The 16,623-nt window shown below is 47.2% G+C and overlaps 1 protein-coding gene across 2 annotated transcripts in view; it reads right to left on the bottom strand.

Annotated features, from left to right (window-relative positions):
• RAMP1 (receptor activity modifying protein 1) overlaps positions 1-16,623 on the bottom strand; it is a gene marked incomplete at its 3' end in the record, with an annotated part of 40,358 nt that overhangs the window by 17,828 nt on the left and 5,907 nt on the right. For both annotated transcript variants that reach the window (XM_080670421.1, XM_080670422.1), the window contains exon 2: positions 10,814-10,952. In XM_080670421.1, coding sequence (XP_080526547.1) covers positions 10,814-10,952 — 139 coding nt within the window. The remainder of the gene's footprint in view (positions 1-10,813; positions 10,953-16,623) is intronic.

The raw sequence follows: 16,623 nt of genomic DNA, 5'->3' as shown, positions 1-16,623 counted from the left end.
ACAGAGTGGACCCGCCCTGCTGAACCCTTGCCCTGCAGGGACCTGGTGCAGGGACCTGGGCAGTGAAGGGCAGATAGAAAAGGGCTCAAGAGGAGACCTGGAGCCAGGCTCATGACCAGGGCCTCAGTCCAGGGCTGCGGGAGAGCCCAGCACCAATTTCAACAAGGAACCATGCTGGATTCCTGTCACTGTGTAGGCAGTGACAATGACAAACCTCCCAATGCAAAAGCAAGCAGGCCCTCAGTCCCATGGCAGGTCACTCAAGAGTGTCCACTGTCCTCACGTTGGAACACAGCCCGAATGCTCTCATCAGCCCTTGCTTTCACTGGAGATATTTCTATCTCTGAGCAACAATGCCCAGTGCTGCTCAGGAGAACGGAATAAGCCCACACTTCTGTGCAATGTCCTAAGTGAGGCAGGGCTGTCACGGGCCCCCTATGTCCAGTTTGACATAGGAGGTAGAACCGTGTGGCCCCAGCAGCCCCTCCCCGCCCCACAGGGGAACTTCTCCCCTCCCCATGCACCTGCAGAAGTCACCTGGCTCACATTTATCCGTGCCACTTAGTGGGAAGTTAAGTCTCCTCTGACGGGCAGCTGTTGTTAAACCAGAAGCTTCCTTCTGGCATTTCCAGGGCCACTGCAGACCAGCCCAGCCCTGGGACAGCTACAACCTCAAGCAGCAGGCACTGGGTGGCCCTGGCTTTTGGAGTTCCTGCCCTCACCCTCAGCCTGTCCTGAACCGCAGGTCCTAACAGCTGTCTACTTCTGCTTGCTGGGCTGCTGCCTTCCACCCCCAACAGCCTTAACTGCACTTGGCTCCGGCAGGGTCTTTCCCAGCACCTGCGCCCTTTGTCCGGTATCTGCCTGCCTCGCAGTCCTCCAGCCCCACTGTCTGGCTCTCTGCCTGTCCGTCCCCCACTTAGGGGCCCTGCTCCCTGTTGGACACTGTGCTCCTAACATGGCCACGCCCTCCTGCCCATTCACGCGGCTCCTCCAGCCCTTGCTGGGCCTCCTTTCAGGCCTCTTCTCTTCTTGTTCCTTCCAGTCATCTGGACCATCCTGTCCCCCCCAAAAGCCCAAGACCCTGGAAGGTTAGCCCAGGGCTCGAGCGCCAGGCAGGCTTTGTATCCCACTGCAAGTGGACCGCACCAGCCTGGTGGTCCTTGGCAGGGGCTGAGGCAGCCAGCGGAGGCCAGTATCCACTTCCCAGAGAGCCACACTGATATAAAGACAGGGCATCCCACACCTCCTAAGAGTCAGGGGAACCACCTCTCACCTTTGGGGAGTATTAAGAGCTGGGACTTCGGATTCAAAGACCCCTAACCCGCTGACCCTGGGCAGATGAAGTGGGGGTGACGATAGTTCTGACTCCTCCTGAGGCTGCCTCGTACTTAAAGGAGGTAACGAATGTCCAGAGCTTATGCCCCGCACATAGTACGTGCTCAGTAAATGCCAGATTTGCAAACTGACTGTCTTGGAATGAGGTAAGCGGTAACTAAGTAAACTGAGTAGGCGGTGCAGACCCATTGCTGGTTCCGGAGGAGAAAGCCATGTTGCAGATGCAGGGAACATGAGGAAGTTTGAAAGGGACTGTGTGTAAAGGCGCACAGGGAAGTTCAGTGCAGAACAAAGAAGGACTCGGAAACAAAAATGGGGCAAGATGGGCTTTTGAATAAACAGGAGAAGTGGGCGGAGCCTCTGGGGAAAGATAGACTGCCTCAGAGTTCACACTGCACAGCAGAATAAACTCCCGGCAGGCCCAGGACTCAACTGGGACACCGAAACCACACAAGCTCGAGAAGAAAATGTGGGTGGCTTCCTCTTGAACCTGGGTGTAGAGAAAGGCCTTTCAACTATGATTCCAATCCAGAGGTGATGAGAGATTGATGCACAGGACGGGTGAACAAAATAATGTGGCAACGAAAATACCAAAGAGTCGAAAAACAACTGAGTAATTGGGAGAAAATATGTAACACATGCTGCAGCCAAAGGCCAGAAGCCTCCTCTAACATGAACTCTTTAAAAAGGGCCAGAAAACGGATGGAAATGGGAAAGACAGGCACAATCAAGTCTCAAAAACATATTTGTGGCCCTTAACGTATGGAAGAAGTTCAGATCCACTCATAAATTAGAGAGATGCAAATGAACGCACCACTGAGAGACCATTTCTCCTTCATCGGACGGTGAAAGTTCAGAAGTATGGAAACCCAGTCTCGGTGAGGCTGTGGGAACCAGCCCCTCCCACCTCCGCCCCCGGCTGCTGGGAGGGAGCTGGTGCAGCCTTCCTGCGGGAACGTGTTGGACCACAATGACACGTGCTCTCACTGTGGACCCAGCAACCCCACTTTAGGTCTCGACCCTGCAGACACAGTTCCAACAACACCAAAAGGCATATGCACAAGGTCATTCATTCAACACTACCAACACTACCTAAAACTGGAAAGTATTGTTAAAACCTAAATGTCCCTTGTTAGGAAAGTGGTTAAAAAACTGAGCACAGTGGGGTATTATTCAAATGTAAGAATGAATGAGAAGATCCACAACTGCGGCACCCACGGAACAGCTGAGAGCCCCAGAACACCGGTCCCCAGTTGGCGCAAACACGTGGATTCAGAGGAGCTCTACACTCCACCAGGGAAAGGTCAGATTTCACCTGGGATAAGGAGAGAGAGAACTACATAACCAGACATCCAGAGAAGAGAGACCATGGGGAGACAAAGAAACAGCCCGCTTATGAAAGAAAAGCAGGCATCACCAGAAAAGGAAGTAAACAAAATGGAGGCAAGCAACCTTCCAGAGAAAGAATTCAGAGAAATGGTCATAAGGTGGCTGAAAAGAATGGAAGACAAATTCGACAATATGAGCAAGAAGAGGAAATGAAGAAGAACCAAGAAACAGGCGTGCCAAACAGAAAAACAGAGGAAGTGAATGACCTTCACTACTTCACATTTTATTTTTACCTTTTATTTTTTATTTTTTATTTTTATTTTATTTTCATTTTTTGCATCTTTTAATCAAGAAACTTTTTTTCTTTTTTCATCACTTGATTTTACCTTTTTAATTATTACATTTTTATTTTCAATCCGTATTATTACTACTGCTATTTTATCTTTTTTTTTTTTTAAGTGTCATTTTATTTTCTCTTCATTTTATTTTGGGATTAGGGTTCTACATTCTATTTTTATCTTTCCTTTAGCATCGTTTTACTCTATCTCAACTCTACCTTTAGGCCATCACTCTCTTCCTAACCTCCCCCCTTTCAGTGTCCTGTTTATCTTACCCTTTTACTGCTTTAGATTTTCCCTATTCTTTCTGTTTACCCCTTGCTAAAATTTCACCCTACTTACATATCTAATCTCCAATCCCCTGCTCCAACTCCACATATACCTCTCCCTTCACTGTCTGAGCTATCCATAAACTTGTCCTTCTCTCTGTCCTTTTGCTGTTGTTTGCTTGAATGTAGATTATATCAAATTTTTATGCTTTTTTGTGAGATTGTTTTGCTTATTCTTCTTTTGTTTATTTTTTTGTTTGTTTTGTGCTTCAGCTTTCCCTTGCCTCACTCCATATTAGTTGGTGTTGTAGTTTGTACTAATCCCCAGGCACTTGTTGCTGGCATTTGCTGGGATTAGTGATTGTTCTATTGGAGTTTTATCCCCAATATATATAGTCTGTTCCCCTTTCTCTCTTAGTCACTTTCTTGTCGCTCTTATTTTTTTTTCTTTACTTTCCCTTTTCCCAATTTCATTTTCACACTCCTTTTTTCTTTCTTTCTTTCTTTCTTTCTTTTTTCCTCTTCTTCTTTCTCTCCTATCACCTAATTTGCCTTTCTCTGGTGGTCACCTTTATTGGAGGTTATTAATATCATGAATACATTCCTGTTCAGTGCCTTGTGAGTTGTACCTGGTAGTGCTGTATGTTGTGCCTTTAAATCAACCCAGGAGAGAGAGAACTACATAACCAGACACCCAGAGAAGAGAGACCATGGGGAGACAAAGAAGCAGCCCGCATATGAAAGAAAAGCAGGCATCACCAGAAAAGGAAGTAAACGAAATGGAGGCAAGCAACCTTCCAGAAAAAGAATTCAGAGAAATGGTCATAAGGTGGCTGAAAAGAATGGAAGACAAATTCGACAATATGAGCAAGAACCAAGAGGAAATGAAGAAGAACCAAGAAGAAATGAAAAATGACATCGCTGCTGTAAAGAACTCAATAGAAAGCATCAAGAGTAGACTAGAAGAAGCAGAGGACCGCATCAGTGAGCTAGAAGAAAAGATGGAAAAAAATACCCAAGTAGAGCAACTTCTAGAAAAAAAAATTAAAAGGCAGGAGGAGAGTCTAAGGGAACTTTGGGACAACATGAAACAAAACAACATCCGCATAATAGGGGTTCCAGAAGGAAAGGAAGCTGAGCAAGGAATAGAAAACCTCTTTGAAGAAATAGTAACAGAAAATTTCCCTGATATAGGGAAGAAAAAACCCACACAAATCCAAGAAGCTCGCAGAGTCCCAAGCAAAATGAACCCCAAAAGACCGATGCCAAGGCACATTATAATTAAATTGGCAAACACCAACGACAAAGTAAGAATCTTAAAAGCAGCAAGAGAGAGACAGAAAGTTACATACAAAGGAACCCCCATCAGACTAGCAACTGATTTCTCAACAGAAACTCATCAGGCCAGAAGGGAATGGAATGAAATATACAAAGTCATGCAAAGGAAGGGTCTGAATCCAAGAATACTGTACCCAGCAAGGCTATCAATCAAAATTGAAGGTGAAATCAGGAGCTTCACAGACAAAAAAGGACTAAGGGAATTTATTACCACCAAACCAGCAATGCAAGAAATGCTAAAGGGTCTGCTGTAAAAAAAAAGAAATAGGAAGCGAAGAAGGAACACAGGGGTAAAGAATAAAAATGGCGACAAATAAGTACCTATCAATAATAACTTTAAATGTAAATGGTTTAAATGCCCCAATCAAAAGACATAGGGTAACGGATTGGATAAGAAAACAAGACCCATATATCTGCTGTCTACAAGAAACCCACCTCAAAAAAAAAAAAAAAAAAAAAAAAAGATGCACACAGACTGAGGGTGAAGGGATGGAAAAAGGTTTTCCAGGCAAATGGAACTGAAAAAAAAGCTGGGGTAGCAATACTTATATCTGACAAATTAGATTTCAAAGTGAAGGACATAACAAGAGATAAGGAAGGCCACTTCATAATACTAAAGGGAGCAATCCAACAAGAAGAAATAACTCTGGTAAACATATATGCACCTAATACAGGAGCACCCAAATACATAAAAAAACTCCTGGAGGATATCAAGGGAGAGATTGACAGCAATACAATCATAGTAGGAGACTTTAATACCCCACTATCACCATTGGACAAATCCTCTAAACAAAAAATCAACAAAGAAACATCAATCCTAAATGACTCACTAGACCTGATGGAATTAATTGACATCTTCAGAACATTTCACCCCAAAGCCACAGAATATACATTCTTCTCAAGTGCACATGGGTCATTTTCAAAGATAGACCATATGTTGGGACATAGGCAAAGTCTCTTCAAATTCAAGAAGATAGAAATCATATCAAGCATCTTCTCAGACCACAGTGGCATAAAACTGGAAATCAACTACAATAAAAACAACCCAAAGAAATCAAACACATGGAGACTAAACAGCATGCTATTAAACAATTATTGGGTTACCAGAGAGATTAAGGAAGAAATAAAAAACATCATGGCAACAAATGACAATGAAAACACTACAATCCAAAATCCATGGGACACAGCGAAAGCAGTCTTGAGAGGGAAGTTCATAGCTCTACAAGCCTACTGCAAAAAACAAGAAACAATGGTAATAAATTACCTAACCCAACAACTCAAAGAGTTAGAAAAAGAGCAACAAGAAAAGCCCAGTGTAAGCAGAAGGAAGGAAATGATAAAGATCAGAGCAGAGATAAACAACCTAGAGACCAAAGAAACAATACAAAAGATCAACAAAACCAAGAGCTGGTTCTTTGAAAGGATAAACAAGATTGATGAACCTCTAGCCAGGCTCACCAAGAAGCAAAGAGAGAGGACCCAAATAAACAAAATCAGAAATGAAAGAGGTGAAATAACAACAGATCCCGCCGAAATACAAAGGATTGTTAAAAAATACTACGAACAACTCTATTCCAACAAACTGGACAACCTGGAGGAAATGGACATATTCCTAGAAAAATATAACCTTTCAAAACTCAATCAGGAAGAATCTAAACAGCTCAATATGCCAGTAACTATGGAAGAAATTGAAGCAGTAATCAAAAAGCTTCCAGCAAACAAAAGCCCGGGGCCAGACGGCTTCATAGGAGAGTTTTACCAAACATTCAAGGAAGAACTAAAACCTATCCTCCTCAGACTATTCCAAAAAATTCAAGAGGAAGGAACACTTCCAAGCTCCTTCTATGAAGCCAGCATCACCCTAATACCAAAACCAGATAAAGACAACACAATGAAGGAGAATTACAGGCCAATATCCCTCATGAACGTAGATGCCAAAATCCTCAACAAAATTCTAGCAAATCGGATCCAGCAGTACATCAGAAAGATCATACACCATGACCAAGTAGGGTTTATCCCAGGAATGCAAGGATGGTACAATATCCGCAAATCAATAAATGTGATACATCACATAAACAAATTGAGAGATAAAAATCACAGTCATATCAATTGATGCAGAAAAAGCATTTGACAAAATCCAACACCCTTTCTTGATAAAAACTCTCAACAAGGTGGGAATAGAAGGATCATACCTCAACATAATAAAAGCTATATATGATAAACCCACAGCTAACATCATACTCAATGGGCAAAAACTTAAACCATTTCCCCTAAGAACAGGAACAAGACAAGGATGCCCACTCTCACCACTCCTGTTTGACATAGTACTGGAAGTATTAGCCATTGCAATTAGACAAGAAGAAGAAATAAAAGGCATCCAAATTGGAAAAGAAGAAGTAAAGCTGTCCTTATTTGCAGATGACATGATATTGTACATAAAAAACCCGAAAGACTCTGTCAAAAAACTAACAGACTTAATAAATGAATTCGGCAAGGTAGCAGGATACAAAATTAATGCCAAGAAATCTATGGCATTTCTATACACCAATAGTGAACTTACAGAAAGAGAGACTAAAAAAGCAATCCCATTTACCATTGCACCAAAAAAATTAAGATACTTAGGAATAAACCTAACCAAGGAGGTAAAAGACCTATACGTGGAAAACTATAGGACACTGAAAAAAGAGATAGAGGAAGATGTAAACAGATGGAAGAACATACCATGTTCATGGATTGGTGGAATCAACATCATTAAAATGTCCATACTACCCAAAGCAATCTATAGATTCAATGCACTCCCCATTAAAATACCAACGGCATATTTCACAGACCTAGAAAGAACTCTCCAAAAATTCATCTGGAATAAAAAAAGACCCCGAATAGCCACAGCAATCCTGAGAAAGAAGAATAAAGTAGGAGGGATCTCAATACCAGATTTCAAGCTGTATTACAAAGCCACTGTCCTCAAAACAGCCTGGTACTGGCACAAGAACAGACATATAGATCAATGGAATAGAATAGAGAATCCAGATATCGACCCAAACCACTAAGCGCAATTAATATTTGACAAAGGAGGTATGAACATACAATGGAGTCAAGACAAGTCTCTTCAATAAATGGTGTTGGGAAAATTGGACAGATACATGCAAAAAAATGAAACTAGATCACCAACTTACACCATACACAAAAATAAACTCAAAATGGATACAGGACTTAAATATAAGACGGGAAACCATAAAAATACTAGAGGAATCCATAGGCAGCAAAATCTCAGACATATGCCGAAAGAACTTCACTGATACTGCCCCTAGGGCAACGGAAGCCAAAGAGAAAATAAACAAATGGGACTACATCAAAATAAAAAGCTTTTTCACAGCAAAAGAAACCATCAACAAAACAACAAGAAATCCCACTGTATGGGAGAACGTATTTGCAAATGTTATCACTGATAAAGGTTTAATCTCCAACATCTACAGGCAGCTTATACAACTTAATAAAAGGAAGATAAATGATCCAATAAAAAAATGGGCAACGGACCTAAATAGAATCTTTTCTAAAGAAGACAGAAGGAAGGCCAAGAGACACATGAAAACATGCTCAAAGTCACTAATTATCCGAGAGATGCAAATCAAAACGACAATGCGATACCATCTCATACCTGTCAGAATGGCTATCATCAACAAATCAACAAACGACAAGTGTTGGCGAGGATGCGGAAAAAAAGGAACCCTCGTGCACTGCTGGTGGGAATGCAGACTGGTGCAGCCACTGTGGAGAACAGTATGGAGTTTCCTCAAAAAACTGAAAATGGAACTCCCATTTGACCCAGTAATCCCACTCCTAGGAATATATCCTAAGAAACTAGAAACACCAATCAGAAAGGATATATGCACCCCTATGTTCATAGCAGCACAATTTGCAATAGCTAAGATTTGGAAACAGCCTAGGTGCCCGTCAGCAGATGACTGGATCAGAAAACTATGGTACATCTACACAATGGAATACTATGCTGCCATAAAAAAGAAGGCATTATTACCATTTGTAGGCACCTGGATGGAATTAGAGAACATTATGCTAAGTGAAATAAGCCAGTCAATGAAAGAAAAATACCACATGATCTCACTCATTTGGGGATAATGAAAAACATTTATAAACTGATGAACAAAAAGATAGATACAGAGGCAGTAAAGCATCAAACAGACTGTCAAATTACAGCAGGAAGGTTAGGGAGAGGTGGGGGAAATAATAGATCAACTGAAGGACTTATATGCATGCATATAAGAGTAACCAACGGATGCAAAACATTGGGGGGTGAGGGCATGTATGGGAGTGGGGTGGGGGGGCAATGGTAAGATATGTACACATATAATACCTTAATAAAAAATTTAAAAAAAAGAATGAATGAGAAGGCTGATAAGGTCTGATTTATAGGATATACTGTCAAGTGAAAAAAAGTGCAAGAAGAGAATCTATAGTATAATGTACTTCATGTTACAAAGAGGGGGGTGTAAGAAAAAATGGTTACACCTACTCATTTGTGTAAAAGATATACAAGAAGGAAAGGCAGAGTGAATAAGATTGGTTACACAGCAAGTGGGTGGGAATGTGGGGAAGAATGGGCAACATGTAATGTAACATGTCATGTCATGTAACACGTCATGTAATGCAACATCTGTCATGTACTGACACTGCAACAAGTCATGCCATGTAACATATGCTAAGTAATGTATAATGATGCTGTTAGAATAAGAAGCTTTTGCTCCTTGCTCCCTCAATTATCTTGATTTTTTTTAAAACTATTTTTTAAAATTGTTTTTATTGACTTTAGAGAGAGAGAGACACACACAGAGAGAAACATCCATTGGCTGCCTCCCGCATGCACCCTTACCAGAGATGAATTCGCAGTCTGGGCATGCGCCCTGACCAGGAATCAAACCGGAGGCCTTTTGGTGCATGGGATGATGCTCAACCACCTGAGCCACACCAGCCAGGGCTTGATTTTCTTTTTAAATAAAAGGAATTTCCTGGCCCCCTCACCCCATCCTACGCTTCTGTTTCTGGCTGTATCACCACTGGGCTCTGAAGACGGACAACTCTCCTGGGCCTGAGTGATAATCATTCCTGTTTGCAACTAGCCACTGTTGGAAACCGGCTGTGGTGGCTTCTGTTTCGAGTAACATCACCACTGCTTCTGTGGGAACATCTCTAGCATTATCCCATCTTCTGCTAGGTGACAGCCTGCAACTGGCTGCACAAACCCATTATCACTCACGCAAAGGCGGGGGCAGGGCACGCGACCAGAGGCCCCAGAGAGAGCACGGCCTCTTCCACGGATCACAGTGATAGACAACCTTTGACTTAAACTAAACAAGTCACTCAGCCCAGGCACAGGCCAATCTGCCTAAAGAACAAGTGGTTCTGATTTTTAACACCCTGCCCTGCCCCCAATTTCTCACCCGTGGTTAATTTTTCAGTTTAGAAAATGAGACCTTGAAGGACAAGAATGAGGGGACCCCACCGTCCCCAGGGCTCCTGCCTCTTCACACCAAGTTCTGCTCAGGCTCCAGAGACTCTGGCCCAGGAGCAGAGAAGCCCCAACCTCTGTGAGGGGAGAGGGAGGCAGTGGATGCACCCCGTGGGGTGGGAAGAGCGGCGTTCTGGTAAAAGGACTGAGTCACGAAAGAGAAGGCTCAGTGCCTGCTGTCCTCTGTGGGGTGCCAGGGCCACCCCTCCAAGGACAGCCTCCCTGTGACTCCAGGGGTCTCCTAGCCATGAACTGGCGGAAGGACAGCCTTGGCCTGACCATGGGGACCAGGGGAACCAGTAGGGACATCCCTGCAACCCGGCGCCTGCCAGACTCGGCCACGAGGCCCGTGGGGACTGGGCCGCGCTCTCCACGGTCCCCAGACACCTGCACCTGGATGGGCTACCGGAATCTACAGCTGGACACGGCCCTAACGAGATGCTCCATCTCCTGCTGCCTTGAGGACCCCTGTACAAGATCCCAGGTCATCACGGGCCTCCTGCCCCTCATTGTCTGCACTTACCTGTCACTGGCCCCTCCTTCCCCCTCATCCGTCCCCCATCCATAACCACAGCCTGTCCATCACCCTGGACTGTGGTGAAGAACCCTCACCAAGCCCTGTGGTCCCAAGGTCCCCCCAGCCATGTCCCTCCCGCCAGTAGACACACTCGACTCACTCGATGGTCTTGCCCCAGTCACACCACAGCGTCCTACCGATGGCCTCCATGTCCACCTTGAACTGGGCGAGGCAGACCTCCTGCAAGATGGCATCGTGGTCGACGTCCTGGCAGGCGGTGGCCATGAAGAGGTGATGCACTGCAAGGACAGTGTGTGGGGACTGTTAGCCTCCGGCCTCGTCCCCGCCCACCCTCCCCTGCATTTCCACCCACCTTCCCTGCAGGCCCGGGCTCTTCCGTCTGAAACATACACATCTATCTAGGGCTCCCATCCCAGAGGCACTTGGGGGGCTGCCATGGGGTCTCACTTGTCCCGAGAGTGCGATGTCCAGGGGTACTGGGCACAGGGTCTGACAGGCATGCACTATTTCATCCTCACTCAACTCCTGACATGTTCCCAATGCCTCTACTTCACAGATGTGGAAACCGAGGCAACGAGAATGATTGCTGGGGCTGGACCCAGGCTCCTCACCCATGATGCCATGATGCCACCAGGCCTGTCCATTGAGTGAGGAGGAGGAGGAATTGCCTGTGGTGGTGGTGGGGACACAGCAGGACAGGGTGCTGTCCCAGGGCAGGTGCGGACCTGGCTGTACCACCAGTCCAGACTGGCTCACCACCCCCCGGAGCCCTGGCTCACACCCCGTGTCTGATTTTTACCGGTTATAAATAAGCTGACAACTGTGGCATGACGTGTCCTACCCTCCTGCCTTGATTAACACTTGATCAAAAATGAAATTGTTGGTCAAGCAGCGCACTGCTGATTGAATTCACTGGAGGCTGCTTGGGTGGAGGCGGGGCAGGCCGGCCAGGGACCCCCGGGCCCCACCCTAGGCCTCCTCTTCCTCCTCAGGCCCAAGGTCTGCTTTGTCCCCTCTCTGTGGGGCAGGCAGGCGGTGTCCTTCCCAGATTCCTTTGGGGTGAGGCTGCCGGCTCACCTACTGCCCCCAGGCTATGCTGGTCCTCTGCCCTAAGGAAGCCCACCTGTGGGACAGGTGAAGTGCCAGGGCTCCTGGGTAGCTCAGGAGGCTCAGACACCGAATTCAGGAAGGAACTCTAAGCCACCCCTCCAGCCTCATCCGAGGACAGCCTCTCCGATGGTTCCCACCCCCTCACTGCCCCAGGACCCACCCTGTCTCCCTACCAGGTCGCTTTTCCCTGCAAACCCCAGACCCAAAGGTTCCCGCCCCCCCCCCCACCCCTCCTCACCTCTCCTTCCTCCTCCTCCATCTCCTCTCCCTTCCCCTCCCCGGTCTCACGGCCCAGCCCACTTCCTCAGCACCTCATTTGGGTGGTAGAACATTTCCTTCTTTTCTGAGGACCTTTTGTGCTACCCTGTCACCTCCCACTCGTTTCTGACACATGTATGTCCTCCCAGCAGCTCTGCATGTTAATATGCGTCAAAAGAACAAGATGGCAACACCCAACTTCATTCTGTGTGGGCGTGAGGCGGGCGCCTGCAACTGACCCACAGAGGTCCGGAGCTCGGAGGACCCCTCCTGTCTGGAAGGGCTGGTTTTAGGAAGAATGAAGACGACCACACATCTCAGCCAGGGCTCTCTGCAGCACGGAACAGAGCCATTCGGCTGACACGACATTGGACAGATCCGTCACAAGGATGCTCGCGGCTCCCAAGTTCCTAGAAGGGCAGATCGTCCAGCAGAGCCAGTCGCTAGGGCAGGGCAGGGCACCTCTACTGGTCACCAGCAGAGAGTGCTGGTGTTGAGGGCCAGGAGTGCTGCTGTCCCCTCCACCTGTCCCCGGTCCCTCCCAGTGCATTCTGGTCAATTTCTCCCTGAGACCTCTGGGCCACAGAGCACAGCCCTGCCCCTACCCCACTGGCCTGCCCTGTCTGGCAGCTTCAGTGCTCACCCTAGAGCAGGACCCGCCCCTCCCCAGTCCCTGGCCTTGACCCTGGCAGGGCTCTGAGCTGGTCCCCCTGAATGCTGCATTTCTCACCTCTGCCTCCCCAGGGTGGGACCCTGATCTCTGGGGATGGAGACCCTACTTCCCTCCCTGCCTTGGGGGAGCCAGAATGGCCTTGCTGTGGGTGAGGCTGGCCGGCTGCTGGGGAGCCTGAAACCATAGTGGTTTAGGTGCAGGAGAACAGCTCACTTCTCTTAACCAGCCTGATGCAGTTTCTTCTGCCAGAAAGAGAGACAGTATTACAGTTTAAAGCTGAATAAAATTGCCCAGAGTTTTAAAGCCAACTGTTTGGATTCCATTCCTGTGAGATTGCAAATTGATTCATTCATCATGGCTTCGAAGGCCGTGAGCAGACACACGCATTCTGTGAGTCAGGACAGGAGCTGTCGGGCACATGCACCATCGGGAATTCAGAGACAGGGCCCCTCTGTCCACAGCAGGAAACAGCCCCTGAGATGAGGACACGGGCAGAGGAAGGCAGGGGGATCCCTTAGTACAGTGACAGGCAGGACTGCCGGCTCCCCCCAGGTCCACGGGGCTCCAGGCCAAAGGACAGGTGCATGGAGACCTTGGACATCCAGGTTTCTAAGGAGAGATGAGGGCCCAGCAGTGCGAACCGAGTGGGCCTCACTTTAAGCCGCCCAGTCTGTCTGCACAGGTGGCAGGAGGGCCGTCCTGCTGCGGCTGATTCCACGTTTGCAGAGAGAACCACAGAACTCCCATCGTCATCCTTCTAGAGCTGGGGGGAGCCCGGTGACGGTGCGGGAGGAGCTGGGGAAGGGCCCTCCACTGGGAGGCCCGCTGGTCAGAGTGACCAGTCTGGGGGCTAAAAATAGGGCCTCCCCTTTGGTGCCTGTGAACTGGGGTGGGGAGCAGCCCGGGTGCCTGCAGGGACCCACACACCACTGACCTTCCAGGCAGCACAGATGAGGCCACACAGGCTCCTGCCCCCACTTCTCTTCACCCCCCCCCCCCGCCCCACCGCCCCCGCCCGTGAACTTACAGGGCTGCTTTCCTGAGGATTCAGTTTAGGGGTCCTGCCGAAAAATGAGCGGCCCATCCCTGAGGTTTCAGTGTGAGCCACCCTCAGCAACTCACAGAACACTCGGGCCCCTGGGGTCCAGCAGGGACAAGGGGGAGGGTGCTGGGGAGAGGGGAGGACAGGAAGGTGACAAAGTTCGCAGGACACTTTCAAAGGTGGTGGATATAGATTTGCGCAGTCTTGAGTCCACACAGGTGTACACGTATGTCAGAACGCTTCAGATTGTACACTCTAATATATTCAGTTATTCCATGTCAAATACCTCAATAAAGCTGTTTAACAATGAATGTGAAGAAAATATCATGAGTGGGCTATCTCTGAGTGGTGTCAGATGGGTGATCTTTATTTTCTGCCTTTTGTTCCCCTATATTGTCCACAAGTAAAAAACATACACTTTATAAACTAGTATCTCTGTATTCTGTGCACATCTTCCCCTAACCCTTTGGAGAAAGCCTTCCTCGGCAGGTTCTGGCTCAGCTGCGAATCATTTTCCGCTCACCCTGCCAGGCCCTCAGGGTGAGAACCACCACTTCCAACACCCCCTGGTTCCTGCCACCCCCCCAAGGAGCCAAATCCCCAGGAAGCCACATGCCCGCCTGTTACTGAGGGCCCCAGAGAATGATGTAAACAGAACTCAGTTTGAACATGTTGCCCTCAATCTTCCTCAGCCTGTTCTGAAAAAGGAAAACCAAAACCAAGACAATGACAAACTGAAAAAACAAAAAGTACATGCAGTAAAAACTCCTACTCAACTGTCAAGGCCTGGTCAATCCCCATCTCCCCTGCCCCGCTCTCTGATGGTCAGCGTCACGCATGTTGCAAACCTTCCTCAGCCCTCGTAGACCTGAGCCAACAGTCTCCCGGCCATCACCTGTTTTTGGTCCTCCTGGTCAGTTTCAGCCACTGTCCCTGGCTCTGGCCTAGAGATGCTGTGTCCCCTCCCTTCCCCTCCTTGAGGTGCCTGCTCTGTGCTGGATGTGGGGGACCTGTTAATATGTCCCCTGAATCCACAAGAAAATGGGATGCTAAGTCAGGTAAAAAAAGAATTGGCATCCAACAGGTGAGCAGTGGAGTCAGATGACGTCAGCCTGAAAACGATAAACCACAGTATTGTCCCTGACAAGGTTAAATCCCACTCGACGAGCCCCGAGGGGAGCCTCATGCCCACCAGGAAGCTACCAGCACAAAGACAGAGAGGACACGGAGAAAGTGGACCCCTGTTCACTGCTGGTGGGAATGGAAATGGTGCATTTGCTGTGAGAAGAGTCTGCTCTGAACAAGTTAAACATAAGAGTTATCATATGACCTAGCAATTCCACTTGTAGATATATACCTCCAAAGAACTGCAAGCAGGGCCTAAAATAGATATTCACACACACACATACACGTTCATAGCAGAATCATTCACAATAGTCAAAAGATAGGAGCAATCCAGGTGTCCATCAACAGATGAATAGATAAACAAAATATGGTCCATACATACAATGGAATATTATTGAGCTTTAAAAAGGAGAAAATCCTGTCCAGTTGGTGTGGCTCAGCAGTTGAATGTTGACCCAGGAACCAAGAGGTCATGGGTTCGAATCCTGGTCAGGGCACAGAACCAGGTTGCTGTCTCGGTCCCCAGTGATTGGCGGTGGCGGGGGCGGGGGCAGGGGGAGTGCAGGAGGCAGCTTATCAATGATGTTTCTCATTGATGTTTCTATCTCTCTCTACCTCTCCCTTCCTTTTTCTCTAAAAATCAATAAAAACATGTTAAAAAAAAAAAGGAGAAAATCCTGTCACATGAACAAACCTTGAGGACATTATGCTGAGTGAAATAAGCCAGTCACGAAAGGACAAATTCTGTATGGTCCCACTTACATGAGGCCCCTACAGTAGCCAGAGTCAGAGACAGAAAGTAGAAGGGTGGGGGAGGGATGTGGAGTGGGTGTTTAATGGGGACAGAGCTTTAGTTTGGGAAGATGGTGATGGTGGGACAACAATGTGAAGGTACTTAATGCCACTGAACTGTATACTTAAAACGGCTAAGATGGTAAATTTTATGTTATGTGTATTTTAAGACAATTTTAAAAAGCACTGAGTGGGTTAAAGAAGGTTCCACTATAACAACTCACCATGGGAACATGCCGGCAGGGATTGCATGTGTGGATTCCCGAACAGAGCATGCAGGAACTCAGCAGAGAGTCAGAAGACAGAGTTAAAATTGGGAGGGATTGGGGAGGCAGGCCTTCCTTACAGGTGACCTATCTGAAAAGCCAAGAGTGGGGAAGAAGGAAAACAAAGCAAGAAGCAAGCTCTGTGGGAAACTGAGTACAGGGAGAAGGCCAACCAGAGAGCAAATGTACAAAAAAGGAGCTTTGTTCTGTTCCAGCAACAAGTTAGAAAATAGACTGGGAAAAGATCCCACTCACAGTAGCAGCCAAAACCCCACACGATTCCTGGACATTGAACCAGTAATCTGCAGGTCCATAAAGGCAGAGGAGTGGTCTTGATATTCATCCTCCCCATCAATTAATAGGTCAGTGCAATTACTGTCCAAATCCCAACAGACATTTGGCTCAAAAACCAGGGGCATCCCAGATGAATCAAATGCCTTTACAATGTGAGGAAGAATCATTTAACATCAGGACCATCCCTCCCATCCGAGGCTCTCACTGCAAACTCTCCAACCACACCCCTCTTCTGTGCCCTGAACTTGTGCAACACCTGTCTACCTGCCATGGTCCCTGAGTGTCTAAGGGGATGTGGCCGCTGTGGATGGGGCTGCCAGCTTCAGTGAGCAAAAATACAAGACGCCCAGTTAAATTTGAATGTCAGATAAACAATGATTTTTTTTTAG

This window comes from Plecotus auritus (genome assembly GCF_963455305.1).
Source record: "Plecotus auritus genome assembly, chromosome: 5".
Lineage (NCBI taxonomy): Eukaryota > Metazoa > Chordata > Mammalia > Chiroptera > Vespertilionidae > Plecotus > Plecotus auritus.
This window is presented reverse-complemented; position numbering and strand designations above follow the sequence as displayed.